The 15,116-nt window shown below is 40.5% G+C and overlaps 1 protein-coding gene across 4 annotated transcripts in view; it reads left to right on the forward strand.

The window, feature by feature from the left end:
* trpm3 (transient receptor potential cation channel, subfamily M, member 3) overlaps positions 1-15,116 on the forward strand; it is a 112,840-nt gene that overhangs the window by 91,490 nt on the left and 6,234 nt on the right. For 2 of the 4 annotated variants that reach the window (XM_065965125.1, XM_065965117.1), the window contains 9 exons: positions 155-383; positions 2,984-3,151; positions 6,088-6,228; positions 8,623-8,751; positions 9,364-9,615; positions 10,771-10,945; positions 13,065-13,215; positions 13,907-14,100; positions 14,247-14,379. In XM_065965125.1, the coding sequence (XP_065821197.1) occupies positions 155-383; positions 2,984-3,151; positions 6,088-6,228; positions 8,623-8,751; positions 9,364-9,615; positions 10,771-10,945; positions 13,065-13,215; positions 13,907-14,100; positions 14,247-14,379 (1,572 nt within the window). Of the gene's footprint in view, positions 1-154; positions 384-2,983; positions 3,188-6,087; positions 6,229-8,622; positions 8,752-9,363; positions 9,616-10,770; positions 10,946-11,405; positions 11,535-13,064; positions 13,216-13,906; positions 14,101-14,246; positions 14,380-15,116 lie in introns of all 4 variants that reach the window. The other 2 variants (XM_065965121.1, XM_065965111.1) reach the window with 2 other exon arrangements.

The raw sequence follows: 15,116 nt of genomic DNA on the forward strand, positions 1-15,116 counted from the left end.
TGTTGATATGAAACTTGTTTCTATGCTAATTAAATCTCTGTAGAGTCCGTCCAGATGGCCGGAGTTTCCTTGACCAGTTTATTTGAACAAAGTGTTTGACTGTCTCTGTTCATGCCTCTGTGTGCCTGTATATGTCCTGTATATCACATCCCAGAGAGTTTGGCCAGTTGGCAGTGGAACTCTTAGACCAGTCCTATAAACAGGACGAGCAGATGGCTATGAAGCTCCTGACGTACGAGCTGAAAAACTGGAGCAACGCCACCTGCCTGCAGCTGGCGGTAGCAGCCAAACACCGAGATTTCATCGCTCACACCTGCAGTCAGATGCTGCTGACCGACATGTGGATGGGACGCCTGCGCATGCGCAAGAACTCGGGCCTGAAGGTAAAATAAATGGGCCAGATGTTTGAATTAACCTGAGGGTACAGAAAAGTGTACTTGCATAACTTTATAAAATATTTTCACAGCCCCTTTGGTGTCTGAGAGGCGGTGTTGTACCAGAAAGATGTATCCCCTCAGACTGCCTGAGAAAAGTTGGACAGGGAAAGTAATGAGAACAACCCTTACCCCCCTGAGAAACTGTTGTAGATATGGCCCAAATCACCCTGCTGAATGGGGGTCTGCTGAGTGGCTCACAGAAAAGCGGAGAGTGGTTATACATGACAACTCCCAGGTGTTAAGTGCAGAATTGTAGGGATGTGTGAAAAATGAGATGATTTCTGATTGCTTTTCTGTAGAAAACATCTTAAGATTCAAGGGTAACTTTGGACATAATGTACCCATAATGGAAGCAAGCCGTCTAGTATTTGCATACCAAAATATATCAATACCCAAACCGTATCGGCTTGCTTGTTGGCATACACAACAAGAAATTGCAGTACCAACTGATGGGACTTTGGAACCATGACGCATAGTCCTCCCATCAGAAGCACTGAAAGTTAGTTTTTCAGCTGTAATATGTCAAATAAGTGCATATCTTTAATATATCCACAAATACATCTCTCTTTAACGTTAGCCTCAGCAATCCATTACCCATCAGGTTATGATACGAAATAATGCAGATCAGTTTGCACCGAAGTAGAAGCGACATAAACGTTACAGATACAGTACAATTAGTAACGTCCTTACTGAATCTCTTTCTTTAAAAAGTATTGAATAAACGACCTTCAGTTCAGATGATTCATCTACTGTACAGTGGATAACTATTTATCCTCTTTAATACATTTGACCAACACTGCAGTGCACTCTTGAAAAAGGGGAGCTTTTATTCAAACAAAGTTCTGGCGATTAGGAATTAACAAGCTAAAGCTCCAAGGTCTCTAGTCTGAAAGGTTTTAACTTTGGTGTGAACATGATGACTCACTTCTCAATAATGTAGAGAAAGCAAGAGAGAGAGAGAGAGAGAGAGAGCACTGGAGTGTAAAAAGTAGACAGGTCAGCACCGACAGTTTGTGGGAGGCCAGGACTCAACAGACATTATCGGTCTGTTTACATTTACATTTCAAACTTGGATTGTTTTCTCTCTAATCTTCGCTAAACAAGCGACTGCAGTTTGGTTTGTTTAATAATTTAAAGTTTTTGTCCACTGGTTTAAGTTTCTTCCAGGGTCTTTTTGGCTTAAAATTGATTTTTTTTTAAAATTCATGCACAAACTTCACTCCTTACAAAGAGCGTCAAAGGATTGTACAAAGATTCTTTGATAGCAGATTCATAATAAAGGTGAAGATAAAATGCTGTGCATCGAGACTGACTGTACTGCCAGTCAAGGTTGCTTGAGATGTTGCAGAGGAGGAGGAGGTTCAGCCAGTGAAAGAGATTTATTGGACAGTTAACTTTAAAAGTGTAATGAGTGTCAAGGTTGCTCACCAGGTAAAGCTTCATTTGCATAACCCTACAAAGTTTGATCCTCAATCAAAGAGGACAGAAGAACTGACAAAGGAGCATCTGGGTTCACGCTAATTCGGACAAAAAAGAGAGACGAGGGGCAGGGGAGGCTCAAAGGGCTTTAAGTTGTGTTTGGCCTTTGCAGGAATGAAGCCCTGAGCACAGACAGGCTCATTGGAGCAGAAAGACAGAGAAGGAAACCACAAGCGAAATAAATAAAAAACCACTGCCCCTTGGAGTTCATGATACACAGCAAATAAAATCGTCAAAATTTGAGAGTTGCTACAGCTGTGAGGGCTGACTGCTTTCACCCTCTACAAATCTCACTCATAGTAGAATTAAGAGGCTACAAAAGGACTATGAATAACAAAGTGAGTGCATTGATTCCTTCACACATGAGCTGGTCGCTACTAGTGACATATCTGCTGTCGACCTCTTGACATGACTGATGAGAGGAAGCGGATAAATCACTTTCTGTGCTGTGGTGGTAATTTAATTTTCCCCCCATTGTGTCAGACTGTAACTGTCATTATTGTATATTTCAATCTTTTTGTATCGTCATCTGACTTTAAGGACAGTTTTTTATCACATTATAACATGAATTGTCTTAATAGTCACACCTCCGCTTGTCAATTTAAGGAACAGGTCAATGTAAAAATTCAGCTAAAGGCCCTTGATAACACTGCCCTCCATCACCTTTTCACTGTTCTGCATTTGTTGTGTGACTTGTATGTTTATGAAGTGTATACACCACACTCGCTTCCATTACATGCTGTGGGTATGTCTCCCTCTCATCCATCCTGGCAGCACAGCACCCTTGCAGCCTGTCTGGACTAATGCTTTAGTAATCTACCTCCAAAATGAGAACCATCGCCTGTGCAGTCATAAACTTTATCATTTAGCTATGCGCAAGCCAGTGCATGAGGTTTAAGGGTAAACATATGTGAGTTTAAATGTGCTGTGTTACAACAGGATTACAAAGGTTCGTCTGTTCTAATTTCCTCAGTGCTTCCTTACAAAGCTGCACATCTTAATCACCTCTGTCCCCTTCCTCCTCTCAACACTTACTTTCCTCTTCCTCCAACCCAACTTCCGCCCAGGTAATCTTGGGGTTGCTTCTGCCACCATCCATCCTGAGCCTGGAGTTCAAGAACAAGGATGAGATGTCCTACATGCCGCAAGATCAAGAGGCATACCTGCAGGAGAAGGAGGAGGAGGAGCCCGAGAAGCCAGCCAAGGAGAAGGAGGAGGAAGACATGGAGTTCACAGTAAGATCTTACTGTGAGACGCAGTACAACTCCGTGGTGAGAGAACCCACCTCAGCCCCGCATCTCAGAATCTATACACATAATCAAACTTTAAGTGATACACATATGTTTTGTTTAGATTAAGAAACTGATGAATGAACACATACCTATGATTCTGTGTCTCTTATGGGCAAGTTTTTTTTTACCATGTTTTTACGCATACACATACGTACACAGTTCTCCGCACACACACATACTTGTTTCTCTATTCTGGCCAGCTGGACCTTCCCAGAAAAATCGGCCATGACTGTTTCTCATCGTCTTAGCACAGACATGGTCTTGGAGTTGTAGCGTCTCAGTCTGTCGCTGCTTGTGGGTTCCCTCGTGTTTGTTTCTCCCTCTCTATCTCCTTTATTTCTCTCTGCCTCTCCTCTGGTCCCTCTCGTTCTCTGCCCAGCTCTATACTTCTTCTGTTTCTTTCGCATCCCACTACCTCTCCCTCTCCCTCTCCAGCTCTGTCTCTCTTTGTCCTTCTCTTCTAGCTCAGTTCTGGTTGAGGTACAGTACTGTATTGCGAGCTGATTGCTGCCCCTCACTCTCTTCCATCAGTGATGGCTTGCTGTAGCACACCACTCAGCATGTCGGCTGCTGCTGAGCATGGGAGGCCCAGGCTTTTGCATTATATAACCATGTCCGCCTGCTGCTGCAGAGCTTAAATCATGCAGAGTCTGAGCACCTTCTCCCTGCTCACAGTGGAAGAGACGGTCCATCTGCATAGACATGGATGTACAGCAGGATTAGGACTCGATCCATTTCAGTCCAATCAAGTCTGGCGACAAAACCAAGATCCAGTTTGAGTTTTAAAATCAGGACTGGAATGGAAATTTTAATACACAAACAGGATCTAAGGTTGTCCCATTACCTGATTGAACTGAGGGTGAACGCCTTTCAGCACCACTGTACATACCCTCCATTTGCATAAAGCATAGCCAGCAAGCCAGCGCAGAGATTCACCAAAGGGGCCACTTTGCGTATGCAGTCCTTGAGGCAGTGTTTTTAAACAAACAACCCTTCTGCCAGCGATGCATCTACTGTGAGCCCCTTTCTGTGCCCTGGCTTCTGACTGTACAAATGCACTTCCAGAAATCTATGAATCACACAAAGATTCATACAGATTAACACGGACTGGTGCACCACAGAGGGAGATTGTATTGTCCTAGGCTCAGATGCTGTAGATAAACCACACTGTGATGAATGTATTAGCTTGTGTGATAGCTGGTGTCCACTTGCTGATCGCATAAAGTGCATGTTGGTTACAGTGAAAGCATGGTGTGATTTACACACTGGCATTTAAATCTCTTCACTCCAAAGGCCATGTTTTTTGTGTGCCCTGGACTAAACGTTGGCTATATATGTTCCACATATTTAGAAACAAAGAATCCCTTGATAACTTGGTGATGTCTCATTTGGTTTGTAGTTATTCAGTGATTTTAGCCCTATTGTATCTTTTTAATGGCCTGGGACCTGAAAATAACTCCAGACCATGTATTTCAAATGTTTGGACAGACTTTCCCACATTAAATCTTTGCCCAGGTCTGGTATACTGTCAACAAAAGCAGAGCACAGTAACTACATTAGCAGTGACATAATGGATAAAAGCCATCAGCTATTTTAGCCCGGACAATGACTGTAAAAGAAAATATATAACAAATTGAATGTACGTTTACCCAAACAATTGTTGCCACATATGTAACAAAATAAATGATTTACAGTACCTCAATTTAGAACAGAATAGGAAAAGGTTTGTGAATTCAATATGTTATGGTCACGCGATCACTCAAAATTCACTAGAGTCATAACTCAACAGATATTCAGATGTGCTAGACACTTTTAGTGTGACTTTGCTGGGGTCTTTTGTCTTTCTTCTCCATTATGTATTAATTACACTGCTGCCTTATTAAAGGGTGTAAAAAAAACAACAACTTAACAATCAAAATGTAATTTAGTGAAGGTGTTTGTTTCTTTGGTTAAAGGAAACAAAAAAGAAAACCCATAATTAAATTGAGCTTAGACTTTAGCTAGGGCTTTCCTCAGCTATCTCTCAAATCCAGCTTTCACTTGATATAGGCTTTTTCCTGAAGCTGCCAGGTTATCTGCTTTATAAGGCAGAGGGTTTTTTTTAATGGTTTGACAAGTCCTTCCGCACAAAGATTGTCAAGCTAGGAAGCCAAAACCGTGTTTTAGGTGTGTTTTGAAGTTTTGAAGCCTGTAACAATTTAAAAGACAATCAGTAACAAGTTATTACAACACAATCTTGACTAATGTTGTCACTGCATTTTGCTTTTGTAGGACAGAATACTTTTGACGTACAATACAATCCCATGATAAACTCCCTCAGAGGTCTGGTGTTGCTTTGACATTAAAGCCATGACCCATACAAACATTGGGCTCTAAACCCCTTCTCATGGATAAGGACATGTGTCACAGACCCAATTGAATTATCTATGTCTTATCTTTCTATCTTTCCTTTCATTTCTGTCTTCTTTCTTTCGTTACTGTGTCTTTCTCCTGCTTCCTTGTTGTCTGAGACACAATCCATGAGTGTCTGTGTCATACTGTGTTACCAGCCTTCACCCAACACTTCACCTCAAACACACATTTCACATAAAGGAATGATTACATTGCCTGTGCTTGCTTCTTTGATGATGATGGTGTTAAACTGTGCAGTAGCCATATTGTAACTCCTTCCCCCTTATCCATTTTTTCTTTTTTTCCCTTTGTTTTTCTATTCTTCCCATCCCACCTCTTCCACACTTGTCTTCATCTCCATCTATTGCTGCGTTACACCTCCCTCTATTTTTTCTCTGTCATATTCTCCCTTTCCACTCGCACTCTCCCATCATCATGGTCATTCTCTCCTTCCTCCTTCGCTCCGTGCGGGGTTTGCATTCCCCCAGGCAATGCTGGGTAAGGTAACCACAGAAACATCAAGAAAGAAGGACGTCGAGGAGGTACAGAAACGCCACCGCCTCATACCCATGGGACGCAAGATATACGAGTTCTACAACGCTCCAATTGTGAAGTTCTGGTTCCATACGGTCAGTGTCAGCTTCAGCAGCACCACCCACACACTCCGCTTCCTGTTGGCACTGTCAGAGCGTACTGTATTTTCTGCAAGCGCATCTATTTCTGGTTCCCTGCTGTTAGCTTCTCTTGCCAGGGTGCCTCTATATTGTTATTAACCTCCTGGTCCACCCTGTCATTACCCAGCCTTAGTGTGGGGGGAAAGTTTGTTGTAAAGGAGATACAATTCACTTAGCAGAGAGTATGCTGGAATCATCATGGTGAGAAAAGTACAGAGGAGTAAGGTAGAGAAAGTTTTTTTATTGGCAGAGTGTAAACAAACTCAGAAACCTTTGAGTCACAGCATGTTGTCATTGGAACAAATATTGCAACAAGTAAATATTATGATGGAGTGTTTACATGTGTGGGAAAGTGTGTATGTGTGTTTTAAAGGGAACATATTATGAAAAATCCACTTTCACAGTGTTTTTGAACATTTATTTGGGTAACCTGAGTGTCTACCGACCCACAAAATGTGAAATAAACCCATCCAGTCCTTTGTTTGTGGTCTGCATAAGTCTAACACAGAGAAAAATGCTGCGCTTCAATTTTGCTTTCCTTGTGACATCACAGTGGGATTCTGGTAAAAAAAATATCCTCCCCTCCCGTGGTAACTCCAACTATTGACTCCACCCCCGGCCTAGAACAAAACTTTTGCACAGATCCACCATTTATATTCTCGCTACAGAGGAGTGATGTCTACTGGGAAAATTCAGGGGGGGGCTCATTGCATTTAAAGAGACACACACACTAAAACTGAGCGCTCTGAGAGAGCTGGTTTATACAGGGTCACAAACCTCCTCTGGTGCTTGATTCATGTTATATTTTGACCAAAGCACAACACAGATAATTGGACCACAGGGGATGGTTTTAAAAGGTGGAAAAGGGGTATAATATGTTCTCTTTAAATGTGTGTCTCTCTACACAGCCCTGTTCTGTAACTATAGGTGTCTTTAAAGTCTTGGTATAGCTTTTGTTTGGTGAGCATGACCGTAATGTTGATTAAGCTGCTCTTTTGTTTCACATGCCACATCCTGGGCTCCTTCAATTTTCTTGCCCAGTTGAAACATCTCTTTAACATCACCAGCAGGGATTTCACTGTTTATTTTTGCTGAGCAGTTATCTTTACCGTCTTCTGTTATATCCTGTTTTCTATTCTCCGGCTATTTACTCCCCTCCTTGTCTTCCATCCTCGCTTCTCCTATCTGCCCTTCACATTGAAGAAAAATATTCCACTGTGAATTTTTATTATTGTGCTTCAAGAAAAGATGCTGGGGTTTTTCTAAGGTCCAAATGTGGACCTTAGATTGCATCAAACAATTGTGGGTCTGGGAATAAATTGTCACGTGATTGTAATCTCTTTACCGGCAGCTGAATTCTTGTTTTAAACATTGAGTGGAAGAGAAACCATCCACAGACTGTTTGTTGTTATTATTCATGATTCTAATATGTTAAAGTTTTTCACGTTTGTTTCAAATATAAAAGTGTATTTTCTTTAGGATTTTTCTCAGCTGTCTGAGTCTCTGGTGAATATGTTCATGCAGTTTAAATGATCTCAGAGGATGAAAGGTGTTTTCGGACCAAACAGTTCTGGGGACTTTTTGAAGAGGAACTATCCACTTGGGAGTTCCTTGAGAACTACACACCATAGGGACTTAATCTGTCTGCATTCACACCACCATGGTACCTACTCTAAAGCAGGCGCTGAAAAGGTTCCTCTAAACGGGGTTCTAGAAACTAGAATAGTTCATAATTCCTGTGGTGTGGAATGAATAAAAAAGGAGGAGGGTTCCAACGGTTGCTAGAACTGAAAATGGTTCTTTGGTCCGAAAACGCCTATTGAGTCAACAGATATCTGATTAAAAGCCAGAATGTGTCATCGTGTTAATAAAAAAAAGATTTTAATACGTTTGTAGATTGCCCTCTTGTCTAATATTTAGATAGTTAGACTTGCATTGTGATTATACTTCTAATGTATCTAATCTGGATCATGATGAGCCACAGTGCAGGTATACATGAAGAATAATTGAAAGTGGACAGCTGTCATGCATTTAAATAGATAAAGCCACAGGAGACACATAATCGACATTCTCGGGCCATGCATGAAGGTGCAGCAATCAGGTGGCTTGACATCAAATCTCCATTATCAGATCTGAAAAACTGCATGAAAAGAAGGTGTAATGAGGGTCAGTGATTCACTAAATAACCGTCTAATTTGAGCCGTTACACACAAAGCCCTCCAAGCCAATTTGTTGCCATGATTGAACTTTATTGATGTGCAATTTTGCTTGGAGGCACACAAACAAGCACAAGCACATGTCCATGAATGTTTATCCTCATTTCCCTCTGTATTTGTGTTTTTTACATAGATGGCATACGTGGGTTATCTGATGTTATTCAACTACATTGTCCTGGTAAAGATGGACCTGCAGCCCTCTCCTCAGGAGTGGATCGTCATCGCTTACATTTTCACCAACGGCATTGAGAAGATGAGAGAGGTACAGCTTGTCATGACGGTTGCAACATGCAAATGTGAACCATGCATGCACAACAGGGTTAAACACACTATATTAAATTCTTCACAACTAACAGTTTACGACACACAAACACCTCCACTGTGATGTTGTGTGTCTGTGTGACTGTAACCCTAACCCTATACAGTTAAATTCAGTTGGTTTAATGTTGGAGGGCAAAGACTAAAGATGATTTCCACATCATCAAATGGCTCATAATAAATAGTGAAAGCTAAAGACAGAGTTAAAGAAATAAAGAAAAAAGGGGACAGTGTGGTGGACATTAATACACTAGAAGGAGATGTGGAGAAAAAAAAAAGAATATAGTCAATTGAAAATATGTGGCTGCATGAGAATATGGGGTTCAGCCTTACTCTGTTTCTGTGGATTTACTGTAAGTGTATGAAATGCATAAATCATTATGTCACATCATTCTCAGCTGTGAAACAATGCTTCCCTTTGTTTGGTGAACACATACTGCCCTCTTATGGCAGCCATGATCAAATGCATTTTTGTTGTCCTTTCTATTATTTGAGGCTGATTCCATCGTCGTCATTCTCATCTTTCTTAACTAGTATTCCTTGATTCCTTTTCCAGATCCTGATGTCGGAGCCGGGGAAGTTGTTACAGAAGGTGAAGGTGTGGCTTCAGGAGTACTGGAACATCACAGACCTCATGGCCATCCTCATATTCTCCGTCGGCATGGTTCTGCGTCTGCAGGAGCCGCCGCTCATGAGCTACGGGCGGGTCATCTACTGTGTTAACATCATCTATTGGTACATTCGGCTGCTGGACATCTTTGGGGTCAACAAGTACCTGGGTCCTTATGTGATGATGATTGGCAAGATGGTGAGAGGAGACAGGGGTTGTGACTTGATGTGTGTGTATAGTGTAAGCTTGCGTATATATGTTGGTGTCTTCAGCGTCTCCTTCACTTCTTTCCTCATTTTATATTCTTGATTTATTTTTTTACTTTGTCTTGCCTTCGACCTTGACTCGTTACAAAATCTACTGATTATAAGTTTACCGAATCCTAAAATAACAAGGGATTCATTTGTATGTGGTATAGAGGCTGGATCCTAATAAGCTCCTGTGTCCTCTGAAACCTTATTGTTTGATGTCAAAGCGCTAATGAAGAGAGCCTCTGGTGCACATGTGCAGCAGAAGGGATCAAAAGCCCAAATCGGTATCTGTCTGATGTGCAATTGTCTTTGACATTGGCTGTGTACCTCTGCGCATGAACTGTCTTTGATATGAAAATCCGCATTTTGTTAAGACCAAAGAATTAATGAGAGGGGAGAGTAGGGTCATCTCAGTACAGGATGTTGTAACAACTTTACTACAGGAAATACCACTGTACACCAAGGCCACCTTCTTTTCTTCTAAATTCATAGCTAATACAGTTTTACAAAAATGTTGAAAGTGAATCTGTTTTCACCTTGTGATTTTAACAAAGCAACGATAATTACATTGATATCTGTAGCTCTAATTTGGCATAGTTACATATATCTTTGATGTGTTGACACTTTACAGAGATGTGATGATTTGAAGCCTTAAAAACTACAAAAGAGCTAGTGTAACTGAAGTTTGTGGAATATAGATTAGCCAAGAGGGAGTGTATGCCAATCTTGGCTTTATAACTTCAGCTAGCATCCGGGCATGTGTGACCATGCAATAAATCTGGAATTAAACAAATTAAGCACTTGTTGTATACTGAGAAGAAAAATGAACTGAGGTTTGATTGACTAACAGTGAATGTTGGGAGGGTTGGCAATTAAAAAAAAGTAAATGCAGAACATTGCCAATCTGTTATTTTTTGTTGCTTTTCTCGCTCTATCTGACCAACAAATGTCCCTTCTGTTGCCACATTTTCCACCTCATACCTACGTCCTTTACTTTATTAATGTCCTTAGGTTTTATCACTGTTTCTTTTAAGAATCTTACCAACTTACCTCTTCCCTTCTCTCTTTGGCAATCCTCCTCCTCCCTCCCATCCTTTGTCAGATGATCGACATGATGTATTTTGTGATCATCATGTTAGTGGTGCTGATGAGTTTTGGGGTGGCACGTCAGGCCATCCTTCACCCGAATGAAGACCCTTCCTGGATGCTGGCGAGGAATATCTTCTTCATGCCTTATTGGATGATCTACGGAGAGGTGTTTGCCGACCAGATTGACCGTAAGTTCAGGGAAAAAGCACTTGAACCTTTAAAATAAGCTTCATTATTGTTAATTTGAGAAAAATTGTTCCTGAAGAGAGAGAGATACAAATAATACACACCTAACTCAATGCTCAGACATTCCTCCATGGGCTGACAATACCTTCATTTTTTTAGACTTGAATTACTATAAATTGCATTCTAAATATTTATGTCAAGTTACTTGAATGCCCGTATATGTTTAATGCCATTTTTTGTATGATCTGTCCCTAAATGATTTAACACCCTGTAGAAACGGATCAATGAATCACACTTAGAGCTGTGAGCAGTGTCTGAACGCAAATGTTTTAAGAATGCAAGTGGATTCATGTGCTGTTCTGTTGTCCTTTTGTATAGTAGTATATATGATGGTGTGTCCAGAATGTGAGGAGTGGCCCAAAGAGAAGAGATCTGAAATAATGTTTTCGTTCTTTGTTTCAGATAAGCATAGTAGGAAGTTACAGCACAGGCTGAATGAAAAACTCTGGCTGGTCGATAATTACATTCGAACACATGGAAGCTGGCGTAGTCATGGTCCATCCAACTCAGCCCAGTGCAGTCAAACTCCCAGTAAATCCATATATATAGGCCTCAATTTAACTACATTAACCTATTCCACTTCTCCCTCATCATCCTCACATTATCACCATGTCATGCCCACTCTGACCACTAGAGGCCACTGGAGGCACAAGTGTGCATGCAGCTCCATGCGCTCTGTGGTTAAAGTTGCCCTCATGTATTTAGGATCTTGGGTCAGCCTTTGTATTTAAATACGATTTCTCTAAAAAAGCAGAGGCTTGTTTTAGAGAAATGTAAAGCATATGATTGGCATGTTTCAATAAAGCAAAAAATCTATCCATTTTTGGAAGAAGTAAAAAGGAGCCCCACCTAAGGCTTTTTCATGGAGGCAACTTCAACCTTGCTAATTTGGGCACTGGCTCTTGCATGGCAGAAGCACTTATCAAATGAATCGTAATATTTGAAGGGTTTTTGCTTTTGGTCACATCAAGAGGAAATATCAAAGTTACGAACTTTACGATATTTCCTTGGTGTCCCTTCCACCCATCTGTCTTTTTTTTCCAAGTAGTTTCATTTGAAGAAGTGACCCTGCCATGTTTGCAACGTCTGGCACTTATCACCCTCCCAGCTCAGCTTCTCACTGGAGCAATTGCAACGCTGCTAAAATATTTCTGCATCGTCAACACTTTACATTAGTAAATATAATATCAATCCACACTATACATTAAAAAAAATTAAAATAAAACACACACACCCACATCAAAATATATTTAACAGCCTCCTTCATCATCTATAATCTGTTTTTCTTACGTGGTTCAGTTGTCAGAGTTTTCAATCCAAATTTGTTTGAAGGTAATTGTACAAAAAATAGAAAATTACTTCAGTTCTCTGTCTTTGGGCTGCATTGTGTGAAACAATTGAACATGAAGGCAATAATGAGCATGACAAGAATGAATCTCAAAGGCAAACAAACCAAGAACAAATGCTGAATGTTCCCCAGATAAGCCACAGCAACTGAACCATCCCAGATGGAAAAACATACTATGTATCCTAAATACATTTCGATGTATTCGAAACAATCAATCATTGCTGAATGAAGCTATGGCGCACATATGTGGCAATATATTTGAAACATTGACGACATGTTTAAATATATTGAGAACACAAATTGTGATGAGATGTGATGTATGCATCTGTTGTGTCTATTTTGTTTTCAGATTTCACATTTCTGAACATTAGTTCTCCCCATTACGATGTCCACTCTTTGCAGCCCCTTATCTAAGAAGCATAAACACAAGCTATGCTTCTTGTTTGTTTGCAGAATATGAAGACTTTTCATGTGTCATTGTTTTTTTCTGTCTTCAAACTCAGAGTACAATCTATACTTTAGTGTGTTTTTTTTTGCTTTTTTTTACTTTTGTCTATATTCTGTACCTTCTGTTAATGTTTTGTTATGTCTGCATGTCTTTCCAAGTTGTTATACATCTACACATTTCTACTAAAATATCAAAGGATTCCATAGACGGAGTGAACCTTGTATTAACTTGTATTTGTGTGTGTTTGTTTTGTGGTATCCTGCAGCCCCCTGTGGGCAGAACATCACTGCAGAGGACGGGGTGGTAGTGACGTTGCCTCCCTGTAAGACGGGTGCCTGGATTGTCCCAGCCATCATGGCCTGCTATCTGCTCGTCGCTAACATCCTGCTCGTCAACCTCCTCATAGCTGTGTTCAAGTACGTAAGCTGTCTAATTTTAAAGTTAGCTTTTCCAACCCACTGCTTTACAGACAGCTCCGGACCTAAGATACTTTTTTTTTGAGAGCATGGTGTTAAAAAAATAATAATAATTATAAAAAAGATTTTTGCTTTCCTCCCACATTCCCACAAAACGTCACTTAGATGTGGCTTTTGCACTTACAGTAGCAGTATCCAATTAGCGCTGTTTCAGACACAACTGTCTGAACTTGTCTTGATGTATGGGTAAGGAAAAGCAAATTGTCTATACAGAATGGGATAGTGCTTCTTTCTCCAAGATATTTATATACTAATGTTCTGTTAGTGGTGTACTCAATAATCTTTGTAGCAGGAAAGATCGTCCTCTTCTACGTGTTTGTAAAAGTAATTTGCAAAAAGTACAAAAAATGTGTAAAAAACGACGGTTACACGTTTTTCTCACTTTAAACGTTGCAGTAAGTAACCATTGATTACCATTGGCTGTTGCATTTATTTTATCTCTACATTCTCTCAACATATAGACTTCACTCTGCAATTCAGCAGCAAGCTAAGTGAGGGAATTAGTTCATCAGTCTGTATACCATGTGTTATGATCTTTGTTGTGCAGCCACCGACCTGATTCCGTTTATTTGAGCTCTCCGTGGATGTGATATATTTTGGTGTGGCATTTTGTGTCTGTCCATCGTCACAGTAACACGTTCTTCGAGGTGAAGTCCATCTCCAACCAGGTCTGGAAGTTCCAGCGCTACCAGCTCATTATGACCTTCCATGAGCGCCCAGTCCTTCCTCCTCCCCTCATCATCTTCAGTCACATAACCATGGTCCTCAAACATCTGTGCTGTCGCTGGCGCAAGCATGACGACGACGAGCGGGACTATGGGCTGAGTGAGTGGCAGATAAACATAAACAAGCCTGACAAATAGCATGAACGACAATATTTTCAGTGCTGTGCTAAAGTTGTTTTATTCGTAAAACAGCTAAATAACAAATAACACTATCATTAACTTTTTGTCAAACCCTCTCATCCACAGAACTTTTTATCACTGAGGATGAGCTGAAGAAAGTCCATGACTTTGAGGAGCAATGCATAGAGGAGTACTTCAGAGAAAAAGATGACAGGTTCCACTCCTCCAACGATGAGAGGATCAGAGTCACTTCTGAAAGGTCAGAAAACGCTATGCAGAAAACTTCTGTCTGCGTTTTACCTTTTTTTGCTCATGAAAAACTGTCACCTGTGCCCTGTCTGGCAGAAACACAACCCTCAGTCTTAAGGTCCTATTTGAGCACACAATTTTTTTTTATTGCATGACATTTTAAGCAGTGCATAAACACAGCTTAAAAGCTTTCAGTAACATCAACACCAACGCACTAGACTCCTGCTGCTGTTTATTTTTCAAATAACCACAAAGGTGTGAACTGCCTATACAAGCAAAGGAAAACAAAGTTTAACTGGATAGTTTACCTCAACTTTGATGCTTGATAGTATGATTGACTTCTCAGCTTTTTCTTTTCTACAGTTTGTTCAGTTATTTGTGTCACGTGAACAGTTATTTTGTGTTGTGTGTGCATATAAAAGCATTTCTGTTTTTGCTTACTTTCATTTCTTCATTCCTCGACGGATTTCTAATTTAAGTATATTTTCTCGGTGAAGAGATCTTTGCCTCCTTTTCTCTCTACTTGAAATGTGCGATGCATCGGTTTAATATCGGTGTTGTCCGATATCGAGCCTGTTAACAGATATTCGACACATCGGAAAATAATGTGGCATAAACTGATGTCAGTAGCCGATGTTTGTCTGCTGTGTCATATCAGTCGAACACTGGTATCTTACCAGTTAGTCTTCATAACTGCTGATTCAGAGAGCAGTTTTTTACAGTGCAGACAAACTCTGTTCTTTTTTC

The sequence above is a fragment of the Labrus bergylta genome, chromosome 2 (assembly GCF_963930695.1).
Source record: "Labrus bergylta chromosome 2, fLabBer1.1, whole genome shotgun sequence".
Taxonomy (NCBI): Eukaryota; Metazoa; Chordata; class Actinopteri; order Labriformes; family Labridae; genus Labrus; species Labrus bergylta.